General features: G+C 35.6%; 2 protein-coding genes across 10 annotated transcripts in view; one reads left to right on the top strand and one right to left on the bottom strand.

Moving 5' to 3' along the window:
• Milt (milton) overlaps positions 1–19,115 on the bottom strand; it is a 33,533-nt gene extending 14,418 nt beyond the window's left edge. Inside the window, exons 1-6 of one of the 9 annotated variants that reach the window (XM_049839469.2) lie at positions 18,817–19,115; positions 17,586–17,631; positions 16,602–16,691; positions 15,586–15,632; positions 11,281–11,385; positions 8,108–8,212 (exon numbers count right to left, since the gene is read on the bottom strand). In XM_049839469.2, the coding sequence (XP_049695426.2) occupies positions 8,108–8,212; positions 11,281–11,385; positions 15,586–15,592 (217 nt within the window). In that variant the 5' untranslated portion in view covers positions 15,593–15,632; positions 16,602–16,691; positions 17,586–17,631; positions 18,817–19,115. Of the gene's footprint in view, positions 1–458; positions 887–2,824; positions 3,535–5,601; positions 6,214–8,107; positions 8,213–11,280; positions 11,386–13,747; positions 13,907–15,585; positions 15,633–16,601; positions 16,692–16,950; positions 17,019–17,585; positions 17,632–18,816 lie in introns of those variants that run through there. The other 8 variants (XM_049839468.2, XM_049839470.2, XM_021333946.3 and 5 more) reach the window with 8 other exon arrangements.
• Positions 19,116–21,579: 2,464 nt separating this feature from the next.
• Positions 21,580–25,474, top strand: LOC110375716 (DNA primase small subunit). Its single transcript, XM_064036072.1, has 7 exons — positions 21,580–21,762; positions 21,844–22,100; positions 22,176–22,345; positions 22,464–22,662; positions 23,414–23,624; positions 23,717–24,053; positions 24,245–25,474. The coding sequence occupies exons 1-7, from the start codon at positions 21,760–21,762 to the stop codon at positions 24,262–24,264; spliced, it is 1,197 nt and encodes a 398-aa protein (XP_063892142.1). The 5' UTR covers positions 21,580–21,759; the 3' UTR covers positions 24,265–25,474.
• The last annotated feature ends 1 nt before the right edge of the window (position 25,475 follows it).

The following is a 25,475-nucleotide window of genomic DNA, read 5'->3' as shown; positions in this document are numbered from 1 at the left end:
CATAATATAACGGGATAAGAATTAATGTTGTAAAAAATTGTTACTACATAGGTACACGAACACATTGTTTACATGTACTTACTTAGACAAAGTATTAATTAGAATTATGTTTGTACAAAGGCAAAAACACATTTAGCTACACCAATATTAGGCAGTGAGGGAAAGGGTTAGTAAGTTAGGAATATTTATACAGTGAAGGTGTTATTATGGTGTCTATTCATATGTTAGTCAGCTGGATTACAGTCCTATTTGGCAGAAACGATTAAGTAGGAAACTAACAGGCAGTCCATTAAATGATGTCATGGCAATAAGCACAGCTAAGGGGATGATATGCAATGCAAATCACCGCGTTGAAGATATAAGAAGACAAGCGAGATGAAGGCCAGACGACATGGGAGGTTGTAGCGGGTGATGAGATGATCGACAGTGAAAACCGTACCCATCTACAGATGCTATACCTCTATCAAGGAGCAAGGTCCTGATCACGCGAAAGTATAGTCGGCCAAATTTGTCCCGAGCGACGTGGTACAGGAAGTCCGGATATTCGCCGAGACACTCGCGAAGCTCCGCATCGGGGAGGTAGCTCAGCTCCTGGAAGAGCTCGCGATCGAAGCCCGGCGGCGGCGAGGCGCGCGAGCCGCCCGCGCACCCCGCGCCCGAGCCCGCACAGCCCTCCGCCGTGACGCGCGCGACGTGCGACCATCTGCTCCGCCCGCTTCACGCCGGCGATGAGTCCCGAGCGCCGACCGAATTCTTTCTACTTGTACACTTGTATCACATACGAATCCTATGCACAATGTCTCCGACGTAAAGTCACAAATGAACTGAACTGACAAACCATTTTACACTCTGCTAAAACCAATATTTATTCTGACGTAATACCTACCTGTAAAATCACGAGAATCGTGCCAACCACTCATTTGAGGATGTAATGGAACACGTCTGACAGGGTAGTGCTAGCTGGTGGATATCTTCAACACGCTCGGGTGGCCAAGCGAGCTGCTTAAATTAACTCTCTTATGAAATTCATAATACCCGAAGCACGGTTATAATGCTCACGCCATATCGCCATGTTCATGTCTAACCCAAGTGCTAGCTTAAGTGAATGAGGTGTTACTCCGAAGTTAAAATTATCGATTTATGCTTACACCGAAATGAGGGCGGAGTGGACGCTCCCACGCATTAAATAGCAGTAATAATGAATAGGGTGTGGTTTAGATGGTAAATATTTAGAAAAACAAAGGAAGCCCAATTAATAATAGATATACTGATGTTAGTGATATGCAATACTCACTAAACTGTATGTTGACTAATGAGATAAAGACCATTTTCTTTTCATTCATAGGGTAAACTAGGCTTTCTTAGCTACTGGCGTGTAATGGAAAGACGAAATAAATTACATCTAAGAAAGAATTTGAACAATAGGAAACAATTCCCATTCTTCCTATTTATTTACAATATTGAATGCCAATCTTCGATGATCTCAGTTCAAACTCAGTAGCCTGTAAATTACCCGCAAGTATTCAGTTAAACGAGTTTTCACGGTCAGGTTAAAAAAACAAACGCATTAACGGTGTAATTGGTTAGTTGCTTCTAATTTCCTAAATAACCTTAAGAAGACGAGCTTGAAGTACATTACTGGCTTGTCAAATGAACAAAAACTCTGAGAACAATATTTAAGTAAAAACACTCGGTTGCATTGTATTTACGAGTCTATTTAGCTTGAACTTTGTGACCTGATCGTACATTGCGTGAATAAATCTATTTTATGATATCATAGTTGATATATTTGTCATTCTCCTTTTTCCAGTTTATCGAGTCGCGTTGGTTGAGAAGTGAAGGCCAGCTGGGCAGGGCACGTGATTTCGCATTGACGTCGAACAACCTCTCCGAAAGGCTTTAAACCAGTAAGTATTGCACAGAACGTAAGTACAAACCATAAGGTACACTACTGCAAACTACATTCTATCTATTTATATTTTAATCAGACATTTATTAATGTGTTAGTCAATAGCGTTTGCCAAATTGCGAATACGATACAATGACAATCAATTAAATTAATCGACATAGGTACTAACTTTTTATTATTTAACTATTCCCATGGTCATGGTCATTTTTATGGTCGTTTACCTTCGTCAGGTAACCTTACGATCCTAAAGCTGAAGATCATAAATCTGATAATTTTCTTCCTTAGCTTAGTCATTCAGGAAAGTGACACACGAATTTACTTTTTGAACTAATTACAATTATTAGTAATTCAAGTAGCATTACATATAATGCATAATGTAACGCATGAACAGTCTGCATGATCAATCGAAATAATAAGTGCTAGCTAATGGACCGAGTGTTACTGGTTTAAGTTACCAGACCGAATGATTAATCGGTCTGTGTAATTTATGAAATTTTACCTGACTCGATTACTAATTTTATAACAGTTAATAGAGGTATTTATATCTAATTCATTTTTTTTATTGTACAAATTGTAAAGATCAAAGACCTAAAATTACTAAACGCATTTTATTACGTGGTTATTTATCAATGACATTGATCTTAAAATTTTGCTATAACAATCACCTTACAAACTTTATAGTAAAATGAAAGTAGGTTAACAGAATCATGACGTAATTTTGGCCCTGTGCGCACACCCGCGAATACACTCATACCAATGAGCAATGTCAGACGCGTTTTATTGCTAACCATCAACAATGCCGTGGTCTATTCAACTTTGATGTATAATTAAGGGAAGCGTCGGTACGACTAACACTTCAACTCCATGCTAAACAAGCATATCCAAGTGAAAGGTGTTATCACCGGTATTAAGTACCTATTCGTAAACATCGATTTCAGCATGAGTATTATCTACGCCACTATGCATACTGCACACAAAACACATGGTTAAACTGCAAACACCGATTATAACTGAGTTCTAACACAAAAAATGTATCTGTCTATAAGTTTCTGGATTAAACCACACCATGACAATGTAAATTCCGATCTAACCACTGAAATTACACACAAAACAACCTTTATCTCAAAACAAGGCGATTTCTTTTAGTAACGGTTCTAGTGTTTGAGGCCAGTGGTAATAAACTTTCACGATCAAGTGCAGGCGTCTGCAGTACGGAGGCAGCACGCTATTTGCGCGAACACGACACATATGAACGGTATCGAGACAGATTCGCGCAGCAACGACCGGCCACGTCCACTTCCGTCGATGCCATACCAATAACTAAAACTGAATTAGTATTCTACACGTCCAAGTCATACTGAAGTAACACTCAACGTGCACATGTATATTATAATTTAACGGCGCTTATTATACGCTCCTCACTGAACGAATTATTTGATAAGGAGTCAGAGATAAGAAGCCCTGAACTGATATGACCAAATTATTAATAAAAATGTGCTTAAACAAATTATTTTTAAATCTTAAGACGTTTTAACTAACTACATTTAACAATTTTCTAGAAGCAAAGCTACTACGGTAAGCGTTATTATAATGCCGCAATTTTAAACTTGTTGCATACTAAATAGATAAGAACTGTAAATAAAATAATAATAATAATTTAGAAAATGTGGTTTATTTTTGTAATTCTGAGAGGTCGCGGATTAGATATTCAACGTTCTTGTAAATATTAACTACGTCATTCGCCTACATATAATCATGATTATATTAAAATAGATATAATAATGATCAAAGTAAATTAAATAATAACAAGTATTGTGTACCTAGAGTGGCGTCATTCTACTACTACGACAGACTTGAATTACAGGAAGTACTTAGAACTTGCTTAGAGTTTTTCGTGGCATTTTTTTCTACAGGATATTGACAGAAACTGAACGTGATTTATAATTAAAATTTTAATTTAGGGACTGTTGAAGATTTAAAAATTACAGGGACGGGTTATATTTACTGATTTGACAAAAAAAAATGTCTTTTAATTTAGTGAAACTATCACTTTTTATCCACTGACGGCCCCTAAAAATTCAAATAATATTATGAATGTATTTTTGTAATTTCTCTTATGTATAAAAAATAGATGCATGTTTAGGTAGAAAATCACTCGTACCTATTAAACGTTCAATCGCAGTCCGTTACGCATAATGATTCAGGTTACGATATATTTCCTAGTCAGCGGTTAAGCGCGCACAACTTAATAAAATTCTTTTTACTGTATTGTGGCAATACTAACGTTTTTTTTTACTACACGTATTAAAACGCAATGAACCTAAACTAGGAACTAAATGGACGAGGTAAGTTCTTGTTAGGAATGTTGAAAAAATGGGTCACATCTATACAAATAAAAATTGGTGTACGACCGAAGGTTCAGTTTCGGTTAAGTTTACTTAGTTTTCGATAAAAATCAAGTTTCATGTACAATACCCTGTCATGCGACGTTCGCATAGTTTTTTATCAACACAACTTATTACTGAGTGCTAGGAAATGCAAAATAATGGGAACATTTTACTATTTTGAGGTGTTCTATACTTGAACACGTGAGTTTCGGTTTCGGTTCCGGCCGAAACTGTAGCCACGGCCGAACATTCAGTTTCGGCTTCAGCCGGAAAACCAGTTTCAGTCGGACTTGGAATGCTTTGCTGGTAATGGAGTAACTTGAGAATGACTAGCCGAATTTAGGAATATTTGTGACTTGAAATAGTCCGAAATTTTCTCAGTCGAAAGATGGATTGATAGTTTCCTTTGCGGATTGCGGAAATTCGGAAAAAAATGTACCACCTTTGTATTTGAGGAGGTGGGGGGATTTATTTCACAATGTTATTTAGAGTGTCATTACTTAGTAGGATTAAGTAAACGGCAATTTCTATACACAAAAGACACATAGATAAATATGTGGGTGACACTGAATCTTATACCTCTAAGGATTATTAACCTGCAGATTTGAGAGTAAACGCCTACTTTTTCATTGAAGTGGGAGTAATCAAGCAGTTTTAACGGAATATGTATTTATCATTATAAATAATTTGACACCAACCCATTTACAACGAGTGACTTGCGTAGTAATAACAATGGAAATAATTTCGTAAAGAATCTTATGTAGGTATCCTTGAAAAGAAATTGTAGGGTGACCAACAATTTCCTAATATTTAGAAATTATACAATTTCTTATATTACTTTTTTATAATTTATTTAACGTAATGTAAACAAATTATTTATACATATAAGTATGCAGTTACTCAATTATATAAATATTTAAGTAAATAATATACATTAGCAATGTATAGCATAATTTTATCGCAATCTGAGTAATAAGGGATGGAAGGAGAATAAACCGTAAATATTGCCGAGAGTAGGGTTCATAGATCAATATCCACTACTATTATAAATATAAATAAATACCTATATCACATCTTACGCCTCCGATGCTGGCATATACACTTTTAATTAAACTAAGAATGTAATAATTTTAAATATTACTTAACTGCTGTACGATAAATAGAAATTTAAAGGAAAGGAATGCGTTGAAATAGCATTTCTTAAAAGCTTTATAACGCTTAAATACGGGAAATATATAGTTGCTATTATATTTAAATTTTGTATAGTACTACACAACACAACAATGAACATAAATATGCTCTCACGGTCAAGATAACTGATCTGGCTCACAGCTGTTGCGCGGTGCGACGCCGCGACGACGCCGACGCGTCTCGTGTCCCCCAACTCCCAAAACCACCCCAATCGATGACGCAGAGACTTGCTAATTTACCTTCTACAGCATGCCAAATATGATATTGGTGTTAACAGAATGCTTATAAAAGTATGTATCATTAAAACTAGTAAGGTAACAAGCGAAATGTTTCACCCTCTTACATAATTATCACAAAATACGGTCTATAACAACACAAACTTAAGGAATTCAAGGTGTGTAGCGATAAAGAACTACTTCTTTTGAGGACAGGATGAGGCACGTGTGATATAGAACGCTTTACTGCTTTACTACACCGGTCGGTGCAACGGTGCACCTCTACTCTCTAAGTTTAGCACGGGTCGGGGCGTGTGATGCGCGATGCGTGCGGCGCACAACGTTTTTCGGCCGTCGCGGTATCGATCGGGCCGGCGGCGTTGCGGCGGGCGATGAGGGAGCACGCGTGCCGCGTGGCTACCGGCGCGACCGGCACTGGTGGTCGCGCGTCTCTATGCTCGCGCAAGCGCAGTGCTGCCATAGATATGACTAGCACGGACCACGGCGGACAAATACGTCAACTACATAAACAATGCGGTCGATTCTATAATATATCACCCTAACCACAAGATTGTCTATAAAATTCGAGGAACTTTGTAAGGTACCAGAAAAAATATTGTGAAAATATAAACAGATTTTCTTTCACTTTGTGTAAAAAGAGACAATATTCATTCCATGCTAGAAAAACGTACAACTGGTAACACTGATAGACCTGTCCGTCAATAACCAACCAATTGCAGATTTGCATTTATACTTAAGAAAAGTCTTCTTAAAAAAACGAGTCTTAAAAGATGACCGTAGCTTCATACAATTTTTTTAATCACCATGTAAAAAAGGTATGATGAACAATAGCAATTATCTTTATTATAAATAGGTACTTAAGAAACAATTTTATTTCAAAGATAAACCCTAAAAAAACTTCTATCAATTAATTCATAGTCAGTCACAATAAAAAAGCACAAACTACACTCATTAAGATAAATACTGATTTATTGAAAAATTATATCAATCCACCTGTACAATCAAACGAAAAGTAAGACATTTCACCGAAAATTTCACTACATTTCTGAAAGATGTGAAATCCTCCGCAAGACCTTGAGCTGTTTAAGAGTTACAAAATGGTCTATGGAGCGTTACGTTAAATATTTTGTAGGTATTTGGCATCAAACAGAAGCTGATCTAAAATCAGAACATGCTTGAAACATGCTTGTACCTACTGTATTCTTATTCAACCTTTGTATACCATGTTTAATGCAAATAAACGATTTATTATTTTGGTTTTCAAATTTATTTTTCTCAGGTTTATTGAAACCTGGTATTTGTAGTATCTTATTATTAAACCCTCGAAATCCATTATGACATAAAGATCATCTTCAAGTAGATTACCTAACCTAAAGATCCCAGCCTACGTTTTTTTTTTAAATAATGCACAATTTATAACTTAGCTTTCACTGTTATGATGCATTCCTATAAAAAAAAAAAACATTTTTTCCAAAGAACTTCAAAACTTTTAGTACATAATAAATAAACTAAAATATACCTGATCAACAACATAAAACCCTTATATGTAGACTAAATTTCAATTTATAATTTGACAAGAAAAATTTGAGGATTTGGGATTCTGTAAAAGTTTACTTCACATGAGAGCAATAAAAAAATATATTTATAATTTCACACACGAAATGTGGTCACCCGAAATTTTTTTCCTGAATTTTTTACACTCTCTCATCATCCTATTTAAAAAAGTAAACTGATTGACCAAGTAGCTGTCTGTGAGAATCAATAGCGACCAAGCTTTTCCATATTTATAAGAACACCTATCTTCTTATAATAACTTATTATACTTTTCTTATCTTCTTATTATACTTTTCAACCAATTGTTACATTTAGGTCTATTTTAAATCGACAACATAAACTTCCATGTTTAACCGATTTCTCAAAAAGGAGGGGATTCTCAATTCAGTTGCCTATATCTTTATTCTTAAAACTGTTTGCTTTTCAAATTGAACGCATTTATGTTCAGTTGTTTTATGAAATCTGTCGTTAATGTTGTCAGTAAACTATATGGGCTTAGAGTTAAATTGCTTATTAATTTTAATCTTCTTCGTAATAAACTTACATTTTCATTAATAACTAAATAATATTCGGATTCAATTTTGATAGCATGTTGGCATTTTGATGTGATATAAATTTTACGAGTATTAATTTTAATATAGTGAATGTTGTCCCACCAATATTAAAGCAGTGATATAATTATGCATCTTTTTGCTCGTTAGTCATTTGAAAGTCGATAATACTTGATGTCATATTTCCTTGCATAACGAGCACCTGCATGATCTTAATAATAAATATTGAAAGACAATGAAAGCCTAGTTTTATGTTATGACAGCTTAAGGCATACTTACGGAAGTAATTGAGTGTCTCCCTGATCTGGTCAGGCGTGAGCGCGAGGTCCTTGTCGCTCACCGGCAGCGCCGGAGATGGTATGAACCAATCCTGATTCTCGTAGCCTGAAAACCATCAACACATATGAGTACAAAGAATTTGCAAACATTATTTCGTAAACTTTTAAAGGGCTTAGACTCTCGTGGTTGGAATGTGCGTTGTTCAATTTAAGCCAATTGTTCTATAATATGCTCATTGAAATAATTACTGATACCCAGCACTGATGACTGATGTGACCAAACACTAACGTCACGGGAAGGCTGAATCACACAGAACATTGTACACACCGCCGTCAACCGCTTTATCCCACCACCAATTCAAATCTATTCAGATCGCGTCCTATCACAATGACTTTTAACTAAATGTCGAGAACTTCTCATGAACTAAGAATACATTGCTTTAATTTTACACCTGTGAGTACACCCACTTACTACAGGCCGGGCGTAATTATATCATTAGCATTACACTTTTGAAGTTACACAAGAGCATATGACTGACATAAACTCGTTGTTCGACTTAGAAGCCACTAAAGTTTTTCCTGGTTATACAGTTACAAGGGAACATAATGCAGTAAGTATATAGTATGATTGAAATGTAATTATGCAGTTGATTAGTAGAGCGCTGGCTCGAACGGTATTTGTATTAAAATATGTAGCATCGGATAAGTATGGTGTTATGTGCAACGAACGCGTTAGCAAGTTGACAGATGGCACGCATCAGACCGGTCGGGGACGCATACTGGCCAGCGGGCGATGACTCGACCGATGAGACACCATTATTTATAGCGTTTAGGAACGGCGCCGGCGCCGGAAGCCGCGACTCAAACACTTACTAAGACGGAACACCACATAAAGTCCCACTTCGTCGGATTCTTACCATTTCAAAACATATTTCTTGTAAGACGTATTTTATAAATATTGGCATTGTTGGAACGAGACCCACCATAAAATATACCATAGAATGTAGTAAACCATGTAACTATATGTATTCGAACGTGAGAAAACAGTAGAGACCGTTAAAAAAATATATATTAATCATCTAAAATTATGTTGTCGTATCATTTTGTAGTGACGACAGTAACCAGCCAAAATCCAATAAAGAATATACCTACTGCATCACATATTAATATGGTTGAAATACTGAGAAAATATTCCTAAATCACCGTTCACTTTCACCGGGCAGTTACTTATGTACTTCTAAACGTATTCCATTTTGTTGTTCGGCCTGACATTTAGTGAAACTACTCTGCCCCTGCCTCGCAAGAGACCTTGCCATTCCAATAGATTCGTTGCACACCGTCGTGCATTAGGTCTGGAAGCTGAACGATCTAGTTCATTGGAATGCACTGAGCTTAAAGTACTAAGGCCGACAATCTTAGATGTACAAGTTTTTGATCACAGAAAATAACACTGCAATGCCATTTGGCAAACAAAACTTACATTATTTATATTACACATGGAACAATATAAATCTCCAGCCTACTGAAAATGTCGTAAAAAAAATCAAATGCTAACAAAGTAGGCTACGACCTAGTTACTGAACACTGACCTGATGAAATGAACGCAGATCTACTGAAACAAAACTAGGACAGCTCAAAAGATGAATATTTACTTAAGGCTTTTCTCGTATTTTTTAAAAGATAAATCTTAATTTAAAATTGTGAATATAATCTTCCTACGGGAGGTAAGAAACTATGCTTGTCAGTGCAACCACGAAGGGCTTTTACATCAGAACACCACCCTTCGTGTTGTGAAATAACCAAAAGTTGTGAAATAGCTGCGCAAAGGCTGAAAAACCACTCACAAAGGACTAAGTTTCGTTCCAATCCAAATCATTTTGATTCATTATTGTGTAAATCCCATAATTTCTACTGCTATTCTAATTTTTTGCCGTTCTTATATGAATCTAATACTTAGGTAAAATGTAACTTTCCGTGAAAAAAAACTTTAATAATGTCTCATTCCATAGTGAAAATCGGTGCCTGGTTGTGCCTGTCACGTCTATTTGGGTGAGGTAGTGATATAGGGCCTGCCCTGGCATAAGCCGCTTTATCCAAGCATTGTTCAATGTCACATGCCTATTAGCCAAAGACTATAAAACCACTTGACTGCGCATACAGTGCCCCGACGCTCGCCAAAAGTTAGTGATTTTGCGCGTACTATAAGGCTACGATCAGTACGATCCTTTAGTAGCGACCGTGAACTGACCAATAGTAGCCGCGGATTATGCCGCGTCCCCCCGCCCGCAGTGGTGAGTCGTGTTCTTAGAAGAAATTGGCGAGTGCGCTCTCTAGTGGTTATTTACTTTATGCTATTAGCAGTTCATTTTCTTTTCAAAGTCACCGGGTTTTCATTGATTTAACATTCATGATTTCTAAAAATAGTTTCAGATTTTTTTGTCCTTCAAATTTTTCGCCTTATCACATATTCGCCTTTCGAATTTTAAAAACACGTTCCAATTACATAGTGGTGTAGGTATCACATACATCTCCTTCAAAGCTCGTTGGACTACAAAAAAAATCCAGTGACTCAAATATTTCTTTTTATGATCGAGCAACTTTTACTTAAAATTAAATATGCAACTCTTTTCTTATGCCTAGTATTTTTACCGTGTGAAAATGTGCACTATTTGAGATAGGTTAGTCCAGTACAAGAATCTCAAAATTGATTTACCCAATAGTCCACAACATTTAAAATAGTCAGATTTAACGTAAAAAATGTTTCAGCATGAAATGATCCTCATAAAGTTTAATTTGACACACAAAATGATGAGTGTGGCCGTGAAAAACCCAAGTATTGATTTTAGGTGAATCAGGCCGTAAATGGCAAAATTTTCCCGTTCACAACTTTGGCTACATGTTTAGCTTTAACTGTTTGTGCTGTTCTATAATAATTTTGCGATTATTAATAATTAAAATTGTATAAGTTACCGCTTAACGTTAAAGGTTTTTCTTATTTAGATGATACCGCTATGTACTATAGCTACTTTATAAGATAATGAACATGGACATAAATGATCATGATTTGGATGATATCGAAACAAAAAGCTCAATAAATAAAGAAAGCTTGGCCAGTTTGAAGTGATTGAATAGGTGGTGCAAATCTACAAGCAAGGCGCATAAAAGTATTTGTACCTCCAAATTGTGTGAGACTGTCTGCTCTCAAGCGATATTTTGGTATATGTTCCTGTAGGAGACTGACTATCTCTACCTCGGGCACCTCCTCGCTATTGCACACCTCTGTTGACAAAAGAAACATTAAATGGAAATGTGCTAGCATCAACAATTATAGTAGCGTATTTATTTACAATTTTCTAAGCAGTAGGTAGGCAGTAGAACAGGTATGGATCAAGATAATGAATAGTTGGAAAGCTGCAAGTTTCAACGCAATGTCGTGACTGGAAAAGTTGAGCGCATTGCAGTATTTAACTGTATAGACGCTTTGTATGTTGCAGGGAGTGCCTATACTCTCCGTATTTAGTATGGGTAGGGTGCTTCCAGACAGAATCGATATCTGCCGGCGCGTCGGCGGCTGACCGATCTGGGGGCCATGCACTTCTGTAATGTTCTTGTACTCTTCGCACAACGTACTTGTTATATGTAGTGTTAATGTGACAAGAACATTTAGCAACGCAAGTGATGATTTCAGATTCATTAATGTCTCTCATTTAGCCACACAATAAGGTTAGATACAAACAAAAACTCACAAAACGTATGAAGTTTTTTAGTTATAGTAATTAAACAAAGTTTTAACTCCTAATCCTATACTATAAAAACGTAATTGCGGTTTTGTACAAAATGTGTAAAAGATTATGGACACATCGCATTATTGAAGCATCACCGGGAGTAAATTAAAGGCCTTTTTAGATTTAAAAATCCAACGTAGAAACTCTATTAATTTCAACTTAAGTCAATCTTTGACGAATACAGAAAGTAAAGATTACAGCCATGAATGAATTGTGAAATATTTTGTGTTTTCCACAGATTTTACCCGTCAGGGAAAATTTTATATCAACGAAATTCTCGTGGAATAATAAAAGTACATTATAGAACTACAATAACTAAGGCTTTATGCAAAATTTTACCTAAACAAGTGCCGACTTCAATCATAAAATGTTACAAATAAACAAACTTGCACTCATATTATATTAGATAAGTTTATGTTACCTAATAATGTAATGACGTTAAGCATATGACTAAATACATAAGACATCGTTTCAATACGTTAAATATACTGTATTGGTTCTGAAACAAAAAACTTTCCTCTTAAGAATATATTTAGAGCGATGATATCAGTGTAGTGTCGTGTTGTTTCTTCTGAATAATAATAACCCATCTGTAATAATGTGAAAAAGTGTAGATGTGACAATATGAAGATACTCAGGACAAATATTCGCCTTTTTAATTCCTCCTACTTATATTTTTCCTTGGGTTGTGCATAAAATAAATAATGCACAGCTAAGTAAACAGCTGAAGGTTGTAATTTACGTAACATCAGAAACAAATGATGTTGTAAAAAAAGTTTATACAGCCAGTATTCATTCTAAAGATAGAGTTGTTGAGGCCTTTTGAATCTTTATTTATTCATCGGCATATTTTTAGAAGAAAAAAAAACAATAACATTGAATCAAGATTATGGACACCATAACATATGGATCCTGGTTATGATTTTTGCAACCCGAAACATCCTTTAAACACAAGATAAGCGTTTCAATGTTACACACCAATTGGTGGAAAGTTCTATACTTAGCATTGAAATAAAATGACCGACTACTTTATTGATAACTGATAAAGCATTATCGTATCGATACATTATGCACGTTTTACGAACGCCTTTTTACCCGGGTATAATGATATGTATATGTATACCAGAAACAAAATGACGTACAAACCACTTGCTACAAAATCGTGTCGGACCATTTCACTCAAACAATTTACTTGGCCATAAGTATTGTGTGCTCAATCCCTATACAAATTTTATTTTAGTGTATCCGTTGGAAAGTATCCAAAAAATGGTTACGCACAATAAAGGTGCTAGTTAATTTGTAAACAAACACAATCGTTACGTTAATAACACTTTAGTAATTATTTTGCCCAAACCAGTCGCTCATTACGTGTACGTATGTAACATGGAATATCCCAAATAGGTATTGCTCACGTCAAGAATATGACGCTTCGTTTGTTATATTAAATTATGGTTAAAAGAACTTGCAGCATTAAAATAACGGTACGGGTATACCGTACAAGCGACGTTTCTGTGTAAGTAAGTACGGTGTAAAACGCCTGCGCTACCACCCACAATCGATATTTGAGAACAATCAGAACAGTCTGCTGCGCCAGTCTCATTAGCTTCATAACAGACGACAATCGACAGGCTCTTACTTAACTAGTAGAAAGTCGAGAGGAGTAGGTACTAATGTGTTTAGTTTTTGTTAGTAATTATTACAAAAGCTACAGCCAATCGCGTTGTAATGGCCTCTGTATAAGTATAATTACTAAATGCTTCAGGGAGACCTGAACACACAGCTCTAACGGATGTCCTGTTATACCTAAGCAGTGTTACGCAATACTCTCTTCTATCTAGGCTAAAGTGATATCTCACCATGACTCCAAGCGAGCAGCAAATCTTGTTGCCTCTCGTGCAACTCATCTCGACGCTTCGGCCTCGGCCGGTGTCTCTTTTCAGTCATTATCTTGTCACATACGATGCACTAACTAGTACAGATTTAATATTCACATCACATTGCACACCTGTCCGGTATATCTACAAGAAAGATCACTTTCACCAATACATCTGCGGACGTGCACTGTGTGGCGGGCTCCCAAACAATCAACCATGTAATTACCTACAGATAGGAGATAACTCCGATCAACGTCATAAATCCGATAACGAGCAACGCTGAACCGATCGCCGACAACTAGTAACAATGATTGAAGAAAAATTAAAACAGCGAACGTGACTTATCAACGATTAGAACTATAACAAAGATTTTCCTATTAAATTATAACAATCTCTTTGTTTTGTTGGCCGTTATTAAGTCTCGCGCCATAAGGTAACTGCATAGTCTACAGTACAAGCTAGGTGGCTGACTAGAAATTGTTTGCTGAGGCACCGGTTCGCCGCACTACACTAATGTCGCACCGATCACATGCAAATTTATCATTGCATCAACGTTCGCACCGGCTTGTTTAACAATACACATCTCACTCACGTCACGACCCTCGATCTTTAACAATTGTGTCGACATCATGACTGAGCAGATGGCACAGACCAAAATGGCAATATAGATAGATTCAATTTACACCAAATTATGGATAACGAGGTTATAATAAACATAGTTTGCCACATCTACGTAATGTCTGCAAAATTGTTTGAAGAATTTATCAAAAATAAAATGCTTCTTGGATATAGATAGCAGATACACAATGTTACACGTTTATCTTTGCCGCATTACTTTGACCTGCTTGCAGTTCTGATGTGCGAACTCGTCCTAATTTCTCTAGTACGGAGAAATTCTAGGGGGCTTTCTATTTTTGACCGATAGGGGGATAAAACATTTAGTTACAATTGACATGGAAGGCCCTGTAAATAGACGCATTGCGAGGCCACACGCACAGTTCACCGGCGGAGGCGGTACGGTCGACGTACTCATTCGAATAACCAATAAAAATAAGGATGTCGTCAATATGTTGGCATCGCTACCATAGCGGGGTCACCTCCGCTACGGGTTGCCCCGCTAACTAGGTGACGCAATTTTGTGACCTTGCCACTTACAGTGTGAATAAGGGCCTGCTGTTATAGCATAATCATAATCACCCCATACATTGAAACGAGAAATAAAGTTATGTGAAAGATTACATAATAGTGGTCCTATATAACTTTCATAGTTTTCCAACTGGATACATTTGTTCTTCAAAACTGAATGGAAAGGCTGGCTACGAAACAGCTAGGTTTAAAAATCCCTTGTGATTTAATTCTCACTCCAGATGAACTCTATAGAGAATTGATTACATAAGTCTGACAGTTCATAGCACCGCTACAATGTGAAGACTCAATACAAGAGATTAATTGGTTCGTATTCTTTGATGCTGCAAATTCACTTTCGTTTCACTTTCGATTTTTAGACTTCTGTTATCAGATAAAATGAAAGCCAAATCACGCGATTAATTGGTTTGAAGCCATTACAGAAACCTTATTCGACAACTGAAAAATTGGACCACTGAAATTCTATAAACTGACATAGTTTCAAAGAACTAGAAAATATTAAAATGAATAGTGAACAAATCAGGATTGTTAGTGTTATGGAATGTATCTAAATTCCATGAAGTTATGTGCCTTTGAACTTGCTGTGTAAAAAAAAATACTTGTTAATGATTGATTATGGCAAAAGTTCACATTTAAAAGCATGCCATTCAAGACAAACTTCAAGTTTGTAATACCTTTCATTCTTGTATTAGGTCGGGCTTTCAGGTTGTCATCGGTAGACCTTGGAGGTGGATAAATAAAAACACTATAATTACATCATCGGCACAACTGGTTGTTACAAAAACTGAACAATACGAGTTTGTGAGGTCATAATGAATCTTAATTAATTCTACAATTAACAGCCAATCACAAATCTGGTTATGGTCTGTTAAGACAAATGTCTATCTCTTCTTATCTGAAGTTGTTTGAATTAAAACCGCGTCTCATTTATTTTTTTAATATGAGAACCATTAAACGTCTATCAATAAAATCAATCAATGAATACGAATAATAAGGTGCATTCACAGAGAAATGATGACTTTAAGGCACGTGTTATTTTATTTTTCTTCGATACGATTCAATAGAAACTTGTAACGGAATTCAAAACAAATAGCGAACAAACGGCTAGAGAATCCTATGATGTGCTTCTTATGAGAGAGTTCCTCGCGAACAGTTAGGAGGTAGAAACGCGGCGATCGACTGGACGCGCGCGCGCCGCCCGCCCGCCCAGAATAGCCACCATCTGGCACCCAGCCAATCACACGCCTTCACTATAATTTTACCCCATTCATAATCTTAACTTAAAACCCCAATAGGAAAAAGGAACAGAAACCTCCTCAAAACAACACACGTTCTCATTTCATGTTTAACCATTCAATTAACCGATTACTCACACCAATTCTGAACACTTAAGTACAGTCATATTTTTAGACATGAAGTTTTGCTAAACAATACAATTTTATTACTTACATCCTTAAATCTTTGTTTGAATTCAGCAAAATTTAAATTGCTGATTTATGTTAATTGTACTTAATTAAGATTTTATTTCATTTGATCTTTGGTCGTGTTCCCGCGGCTATTTATTTGCCGCCTGAAATGGCCGATAAGATAAATGGATGCTGTGATGACTCGCCGATCACAGACTTATATATGACTTATTCTATCTATGCTTTGACCTGTATTTAAGCAACAATAATTAAGTAAATATTACCTGTGATTGTGGCGACGTGGCGAACGGCGCGCGGTGCTAGCGAGGGCGCACGAGCCGCATCCTGAAGGGCCGCCAGCTTGACGAACTGCCCTACAAATACATATCACTGTTATAAACTACTGCTTAGACCCAAGAACACAGAGAACATAAACATCCATTTTCTTAAAACAACTGTTTATTATAATTTTTGCAATCAGTTTTCAAATTGAACTGTTGCTTAAAAAAAACTGCAGTTTTATGATGTAAAACGGTGAAATAGTGCCTTTAAATAATACAATTCTAAATTATATAAAACTATCTGTTATCTATGACTGGGTACAGCTGTAAAGTAACCTGTATGGACTCTTACCTGAAACCCACCACATTTAGAAAATTAAATAATATTAATTTTGATTACACTACTGATAACTTTTGTTTAGATAAGTTCCATGCAGACTGCAAGACTATCTTATAGCTAGTAGTCCTTAGTTGAATAGACTTCAGACTTATTGATAAAGATAAGCAACTAAAGCATGACATAATAGCATTTATTTTGTTAAGGCTATCTTTATCTGCATGTAAACAATATGCTTTCTTTTGAGGCATTTGGTGTAAACCCAGAACTACAATAAAAAGGCATCAAGCTTCCTTTCTTGTTGCTTAAGAATTCAAATCTACTTCTAATCAAGTATCAAGTGGGATTATTTCTTGTTATCAACTGAACTAAAAGATAAATTTTATGCATATTATGTATAAATTAATTTAATTCCTAAATAATTAATTATTAATGGAAATAAAATACAAATAAAGATAAATTCAATCAATAAGTCAATTCACAATTAAAAATAATAAATAGGTAGAGTGGCTGACCTCATTAGCTATATTTTGTTTTATTAATGATTCTCCTAGGGGGATTAGTTTTCTTAGGGTGGACTCAATACTATTATTATTTTATAACTTTTGAATTGTAAAAGAAACTACATTTGTATCATAATGATTACTCACAGAATCAATTCAGATGACCGCAGCAGGCATGTAGGAAATTATTGTTCTGAAAGAAAAATAAGGATATTTAAATTAAGATTTTTAAAACTGGTTACACACATTTATTGGTGCATGTTATGAAAAAATGTTGACACAAAGACACAGTTGTTAAGCAGTAATATTTAAACACCATTGTTAAAATGTTGTACACAAATATCATTCCCACCCGCAGACCTGTATTTATCTCATAGTATAGTATACTATAGTTTATTCTCATTGATAATATATATTTGATTTTGTGGACCAATTTTGAAATGGCATGGCACGAAGAATGTTGGAATGTTCTTTTAGATTGGTCTATGATTGAAATACAAAGTCAGAATTAATTAAAAGTACAATATTAAATTATAGATTGTACAGTGAAGTATGTAAAGAAAAAATAGGTAGAGCACAGTACTCCATGTCATAATTCCAATTAAGTATCAGTAAAATCTGACTAAAATATCCATGAAAAATATATTTTAGCCTGAAACTGGATGTACTTTATCTTACTGGATTGTAATACTGCATGTTAGAATAGGAAATAGCTACAATTGCTTTGTTTATTTCATGGGCTCAACAAGAGTTAAACTATTAGGGCCAAACAGATACAATCCATTACTAACTTTATACCTTTGCGTTAAGATCCAAAATGACTTCAACTATTTAAGTGAACAAATTACAATTTCAGAAGTCATGACAAAATTGCTTACATTTTCAACAAAAACGTGACTAAAACTGGTTGGTATGTAATGGGGATAACTGGAATTGTGTGATTTGTAATTGGCCTGTAATAATTCATTTTATAAAGGAAGTGTCTGTGACCTAACTTTATTGATAACACAATCTTATTTTTTTCCTTGACATTAAACACAGATAAAAGGAAAATTACTGTAATGTGTGAATGGTAGAGCCGTCATACTTCAGCGTTTTATAGTTGGAATCATGAGTAACAGTTCCACTGAAGTACTTACACAAGGAGCAGATAGCAAAGTACAATAATCTTCTATAAGCACATTAAATATTGCAACAAATCTTGAATTAAAGTGCGAAATATCATTGATAAATGCAATCTGGAGACTACATATCGTTAGAACAAAACGATACACTGCAAATCCCCTTGCATTTTGAAACCTGTAGATGAAGTGACGTAATTTTTCGGCATGAAATGATCTTTCAAAGCTACTGCTAACAAAAACCAGTTAAAACTTACTGTCATAATTTACATCATTGCTGCAACAGTGACCTTGCAGCCAAAAACCCCAAAGAATTCATCAGTCCAGTCTTATAACAGTTCTTCTGTACACACGTTTAGCAACGAACGGAATTGTAGATTTCTAGCGCCACTTTAAACTACTAACATTATTCACTAAATTAACTGTTTGTAAAGCTTTGTGTTGGTATAATTTTACTACAAATTTTAATTCCTATCCTCGCGTTCCCCGAACGGCACTATCTTTCAGTTCGTTCCGTTTTTTTTATTTCATTGTCGTATTCATTCATCACATTCACAAAACGACAGTAGATGAAAGTGTTGCAAGCCTTGGGTCTGCTAAATTCGAATTCATCCCGCGCGCGTAATGGGCAACCACACAATATACTTGTTAACAACTTTGCAGCTTTGGTTTTGTGCGTTTAATCAAAATATTATTTTTAAATATGCAGAAATCCTAAGTTCCTACGTAGCATTTTAAATTATTGGACTCTTGCGAGAACAGGGTATCACGTCCAATATACCATGTACAAAGTCTTTTAGGTTTCCCTCAGACGATCAATTAAATACATAGGTAATTGTGAGTGTCCTTAACGAGCTTTCTGGGCAATAACTGTCAGTCCCTCAGACTTCAGGGGTCATACTTGCTGGTCATAGATATTGTAAAAGTATGCAGTTTAAAAAAATACGACTCACTTCGAGAAAAGGTTAAAGGCTGATTTACATTGAGTCAGTAACTGACGTCAGTGTAGGCGCCGAAAACTGACGCGTGCTATTTACACGAAGTCAGTGTAGTGTCAGTGTCTCGTCAGTAGTACTGTACTGACTTCAAATCAATTTACACGATGGCAGTGCCGGGTCAGCACTGACTTGTCAGTGGACTGACGTCAGTTACTGACTCAATGTAAATCAGCCATTACAGTGTCCTTGTGCTTAGCTTGTCTTGGCGGGGGCACTCCCATGCCCCAGATTGATATTTTAACTATATTTTTCAATTTAGGCAAATATATTTACAAATAAAATAAATATTTAAAAAAAACTATATTTTTTATATAAAAACTAGTTGATTAAAGGTGGCGAAAAAAAATTTGTAAATGTCATATTAAAAAAAATTTTTGAGGAAAAAGGTATATCCTACACTAAATAATAAAAATTGAAATAATTTTAAACTTTTTTGTACATATTAAATATTATAATCGTATCTGATTTCAGAATGTAATTTAATGTTAATGAAAAAAAACAATAATAATGATAACAAATCTATGCAAAAAATATTTAAAAATAACTTATTTCAAAAAAATCATGATTAAACTGGGTTCTCATCAGTACTATGTTTAATTTGTAAGATTTTCATCTGATATCATAATCCTTATAACTTTCATTTTATTTTTGTACCGTATAAACTTTACATTCTGAAGGGAAACTGACTTTCAATCAAATTAATGTCAATCTTCGTCTAAATTATGTATTATTGTCATTGTGTACTTAATCCCAAATATTATCATAATGAAAAGGGTGACTGATGCCACAATCATACTAAGAACTGCTAAAACTACGATGAAAACAAAACCTGAAACAAAAATGAAGTGTTCACTATCACTTATAAAAATTAAGCTATCAAAAGTGTGTTTAACTAAAAGCTCATTATCAATGTTACCTTCAAAAAGCAATATTACAATAGCAATTACGAGTACTCCTAGAAGTATAATGAATGATACTGATACAGCTATAATAAATACAATGAAAAAAGCAGAAAATAAAATAGTTGTGAATAATGGTCTCTCCAAGAAAAACTTCATCGTTTGTAGGAATAATTCCTGATTCTTTTCGGTTAGCATTCGATATTTTTCGATACATGGACCTGGAATTAATAAAAAAAGGAATATAATATTATTATCACACCAAATCATGAAAACATAAATTGTGATATAATTTTGTTGCACAATGTTTTATCGTTATATTGCGCAATTATATTGATCGTCTAGGGAACGCCTTACAGAACTACTCAGAATAAAAAATATGTAAGAGCTATGTATAACCATAGTTATTTGTAAAATAACATTATGTTCTATACTATTTCTTATAATCAAATAGTAGGTATCAAAATATTTTCTTATCTTCTGTGCGATACTCGTTTAAAAAGAAGCAAAGCAGTATCTTTTCCATTCAGAGCTGAACGCACCGAAAAAAACTTTTATTTTTCTTTTACGCTTTTTAATTGTGGGAGATGCAAAATAATGTGCCAATATATCGATTGTGTGATATTTCAAAAATTCATTTTTTTCGACACGGTGCGATGGATGTGCGCTCACCATAAATGCAAAATACTCACTGAGGGAAAATTTCACAGCTTCTTTGAAGGCATTTTTTATGTTGATTTCCATTATTACAGATTAAATTTTTACTGTTTTTATTGGTTTAATATTATCGCGAAATGAAATGACTTTATAATCCTAGAAGAAAGTATTCAAGCACCGTTACAAAATTCCTGATACGATTTTATGAGTCCCGACTCTCACACATTTATTCAGTAGGAGGTCGCTTCAACAAATGACATTATATCTTAGTGCGTGGTAAGTTATCTCTACTGACTACCCGCAACTTTGTAGTGACAAAAACTGTAATACTCAAACTTAAAATTAATTTAAAGAGGTCGGATGTTTCGGTCAAAATGGATTAAAATGTCAGACAAATCGATTATAAATTTTGCTTGGCAACTCGAACTCTGCCATTGACATGAATGACACATTTCGTTTTGTCGATTCTATTCGCGCCAAAATTTGACAATGACGTATATTGATGAAAGCCGAAAGTTTATTAGAATCTTTTTAAATCTTTTTTAATGAGCAAGTTTAAATAATATTTTGCTAAAAAGCCGAACATTCTTTATCCAAATAGTGTTTTGAATTATCTGTACATAGACAGTTGCATATAGCCTTAAAAATGGTGAATAATTTTGATCCTGTAGGATTACGTGTTTACATGAGTGGTTTGGGTGTTTTAATTTTCTTCTTTTCTATTTTCTAGGCAGGACACTATGATGAGAATATGTTGCCAGAGATGTTGCCTATATACTACACCAGACTTTTTCCACAAAACATATTTTGCCGATGGCTAACATGCGGCAGTTCACCGCAGCCTCTCTCGAACAGGGAACTATCTTTTACGTTAGCTGATGATGTATACCTGCGTTACCTATCGTTTAGTGATCAGAAAGAGTTACAAACTCTTCTGCAGAAGAAGTGTCCACACAAGTTGGATATTGGAGCTGTTTATAATACTAAGTAAGAAATGTTTTGTGTTTATTTTTAGTTCTAAAATATGTTTTCGTTGTTTAACTTTTGTTTAATAATTCACAGACCTTCGGTAGGTCGTCATGACGCAGTTGTGTTATCCAGAGAACTGGTATTTGATATAGATCTTACAGACTATGATGAAGTGAGAACATGCTGTCAGGAAGCTAAAGTTTGTGCAAAATGTTGGACATTTATGGTCATTGCCTGTGAGAGCATTGATAAAACTTTAAAAGGTAATTTTCTCTAGCATAATATAATGAAGCATTTTATTTGCTGTCAAGGAGCTTTCATTTAAGTTATTTATTTACATCTGATTAATAATATTAATGGAATATTATTTTGGTATTTCAGAGGATTTTGGTTTCCAAAGCATATTATGGGTGTTCTCTGGTAGAAGAGGTATTCATTGCTGGGTGTCAGATTATGAAGCGAGGACACTGGACAGTCCGGGCCGAGGAGCGGTGGCTGATTACTTGTGTCTTATCATGGGTGGTGACAATCAAAACAAAAAAGTCCATTTGGGTGGTGATAATCTACATACAAGTATAAGGTAAAATACTTTTTAAACGGTTTTTTAATACAGTAATAGGACTAATTGCCAATATAACCCACAAGCTGGAGGAACAACACCCATTAAGTGGAAATAGAAAGTATGCTATCCTATTGCCAGAGTCCTAAATCTACCAGCAGTATTCAATTTATCATTTCAATACATTTATGAATTACGATTTAAAATTTCGCCACAATCGGTTCAGCTGGTAAAGCCCAATTGTGTAACAAACAGATAGTTTTTACATTTATAATATTAGTAAGGAAGTCGTGGTGGCCTAGTGGGCAAAGAACCAACCTCTCGAGTATGAGGGTGCGGGTTCAATTCCAGGTCAGGCAAGTACCAATGCAACTTTTCCAAGTTTGTATGTACTTTCTAGGTATATCTTAGACACCAATGACTGTGTTTCGGATGGCACGTTAAACTGTAGGTCCCGGCTGTCATTGAACATCCTTGGCAGTCGTTACGGGTAGTCAGAAGCCAGTAAGTCTGACACCAGTCTAATCAAAGGGTATCGGGTTGCCCGGGTAACTGGGTTGAGGAGGTCAGATAGGCAGTCGCTTCTTGTAAAGCACTGGTACTCAGCTGAATCCGGTTACACTGGAAGCCGACCCCAACATAGTTTGGGAAAAAGGCTTGGAGGATGAATATTAGTAAAGAAGGAAAGTGTGGATTTCATATCCAGCATTGGCAGGTAACAGAAACCATGAAGAAAAATAATTAATATACATAGCATTTTTTCACATTCCAGGAGAGCATTGAGTATCATTGACAAATACTTTGATAAACTGCTGGAGGAACAAGAATTTTTCAGCACTTCAGATCGCCTAGAGAAGATGTTGAAAATGATACCAGATGAAACACTAAGATCACAAGTACAAAAAGCCTTAGAGAGCATGCCAGACTCATCTTCTGAGAGATGGAAAAAATTCATAAGCATTTATGAAAATTACTGTAGAGAAGTAAGTTTATTTAAATAACAATTACTGTTTGATAAATATAACAAACAAAAAATTAATATCTGTTGTAATAATAATTATCCAATATTTTTCAGGCAGGAAACAGCAGAAAAATAAGGTACTTAGTAGAAGAAATTAAAATACAGTACTGCTACCCCAGATTAGACGTCAATGTAACTAAAGGTTTCAACCACTTGCTGAAATCACCATTCAGTATCCATCCAAAAACTGGCAAAGTATCTGTAGTCTTCAAACCAAGCAATGCAAAGAACATGAAACTTGATGAAATACCTTCAATATACAGTTTGTTAGATGACAGCGCCCCAGACAATGCTTTACATGAAACAAATATGAAGGCAGCTGTGAAAAACTTCCAAGAAGTTGTATTTTCTTTGGAGAAAGCAGAGGCAATTAGGAGAAAGCAAGATGGTAGTAAGTATACACTTTTTTTAAGTAGTTGTCACCATGCACCACTGCTAGCAGTCCATCTTGCTGTATTGTGGTAGTCTCGATAATGCATTGGTTAATACATTGTACTTGTTCAGAAACACTTCTTATTTAAGAATTTCTGTTTACATTTCATATTTCTTTATTCATCTGTAAGTTCATTTTGATTGTTTCAGATATGTCTCTAGATTTCTGAGTGGTTTATCGCCTGTTTCAAGAATGTTCCACTGTGCAGGTAGAACCATCGTTATTGCAGTTCTTTGCTCAAATTCCTCTAAAGCGGCAATTTGCTAAGTATGCTGTGGCGAAAATGCTATTTAACTAAGAGAGCCAGTTTCCTCTAAGTGCCAGTCTAAGGAGTTAAATAAAACAATCATAATTATCAAAATATCTATTTATTTCCCCTTACCAAGCAATAGCCAGTTTTATCAATAACATTAATATAAACATCAAAGTCGATGTATCAAAAATTCATTATTGCTGTAGCAAAAATAATTTCACAGGAGGTGGGGTGGGGATTTAAATCTTATAATTTGTGGTCACAAACTTAAGTTTTATTTCACACACTATCTTTGATGCGGTACCCGTACACTTACAGTGATATTGTAATAGTATTGTAGCATCTTTATGCAAGCTTGTATGTGCTTGTTTGGTGGTTGTATTGATGAAGTGAAGCGTCGTATGGCCCTAACCAGAAACGCGGCCGAGAAGTTGAAGAAGGTGTGGAGGAATCGGAACATAACCAAAGCCACCAAAATCAGGCTCATGAGAACGCTCGTATTCCCCATCTTCCTTTACGCGGCAGAGACGTGGACAGTGCGTGAGTTGGAAAAGGGGAAGATAGATGCTCTGGAGATGTGGTGCTGGAGGAAGATGCTCGGCATATCGTGGACAGAGTTCCGCACCAATGTGTCCATACTTCAGGAGCTCGGCGTCACAAGGCGCCTATCGACCATAGTACAGACGCGCATACTACAATACTTTGGCCATGTCTCTAGACGCGATAACAACTCTATAGAGCGGCTAGTTGTACAGGGAAAAGTGGAGGGCACCAGATCGCGCGGCCGATCACCTATGCGCTGGACCGATCAGGTGAAATCCGCAGTGGGTAGCTGCGTGTCAGACTGTACCAGAGAGTCTGCTAACAGAGAGAGATGGCGGGAGATCGTAAAAAAAGCTGTGTCCGCCTCTAATGTGGACGCCTCAACGTGACCACGACCGCTCTGCCAAGAGCGAATCGACAGAGAAGAAGAGTTATGCAAGCAGTTATAGCGATAATAATCTTTTGTCAATTCATTTAAATCTACTCTTTTATAGGCAAGCTTATTATTTATGCAGGTACTGAGTTTCTTTTATTCGATATACCTACATACTTTTGCATAGGCAATAGGCATTATAAATAAGCTG

The sequence above is a fragment of the Helicoverpa armigera genome, chromosome 9 (assembly GCF_030705265.1).
Source record: "Helicoverpa armigera isolate CAAS_96S chromosome 9, ASM3070526v1, whole genome shotgun sequence".
Lineage (NCBI taxonomy): Eukaryota > Metazoa > Arthropoda > Insecta > Lepidoptera > Noctuidae > Helicoverpa > Helicoverpa armigera.
Note: the sequence above shows the minus strand (reverse complement) of the source record. Positions and strands in the feature narration are given on the sequence as shown.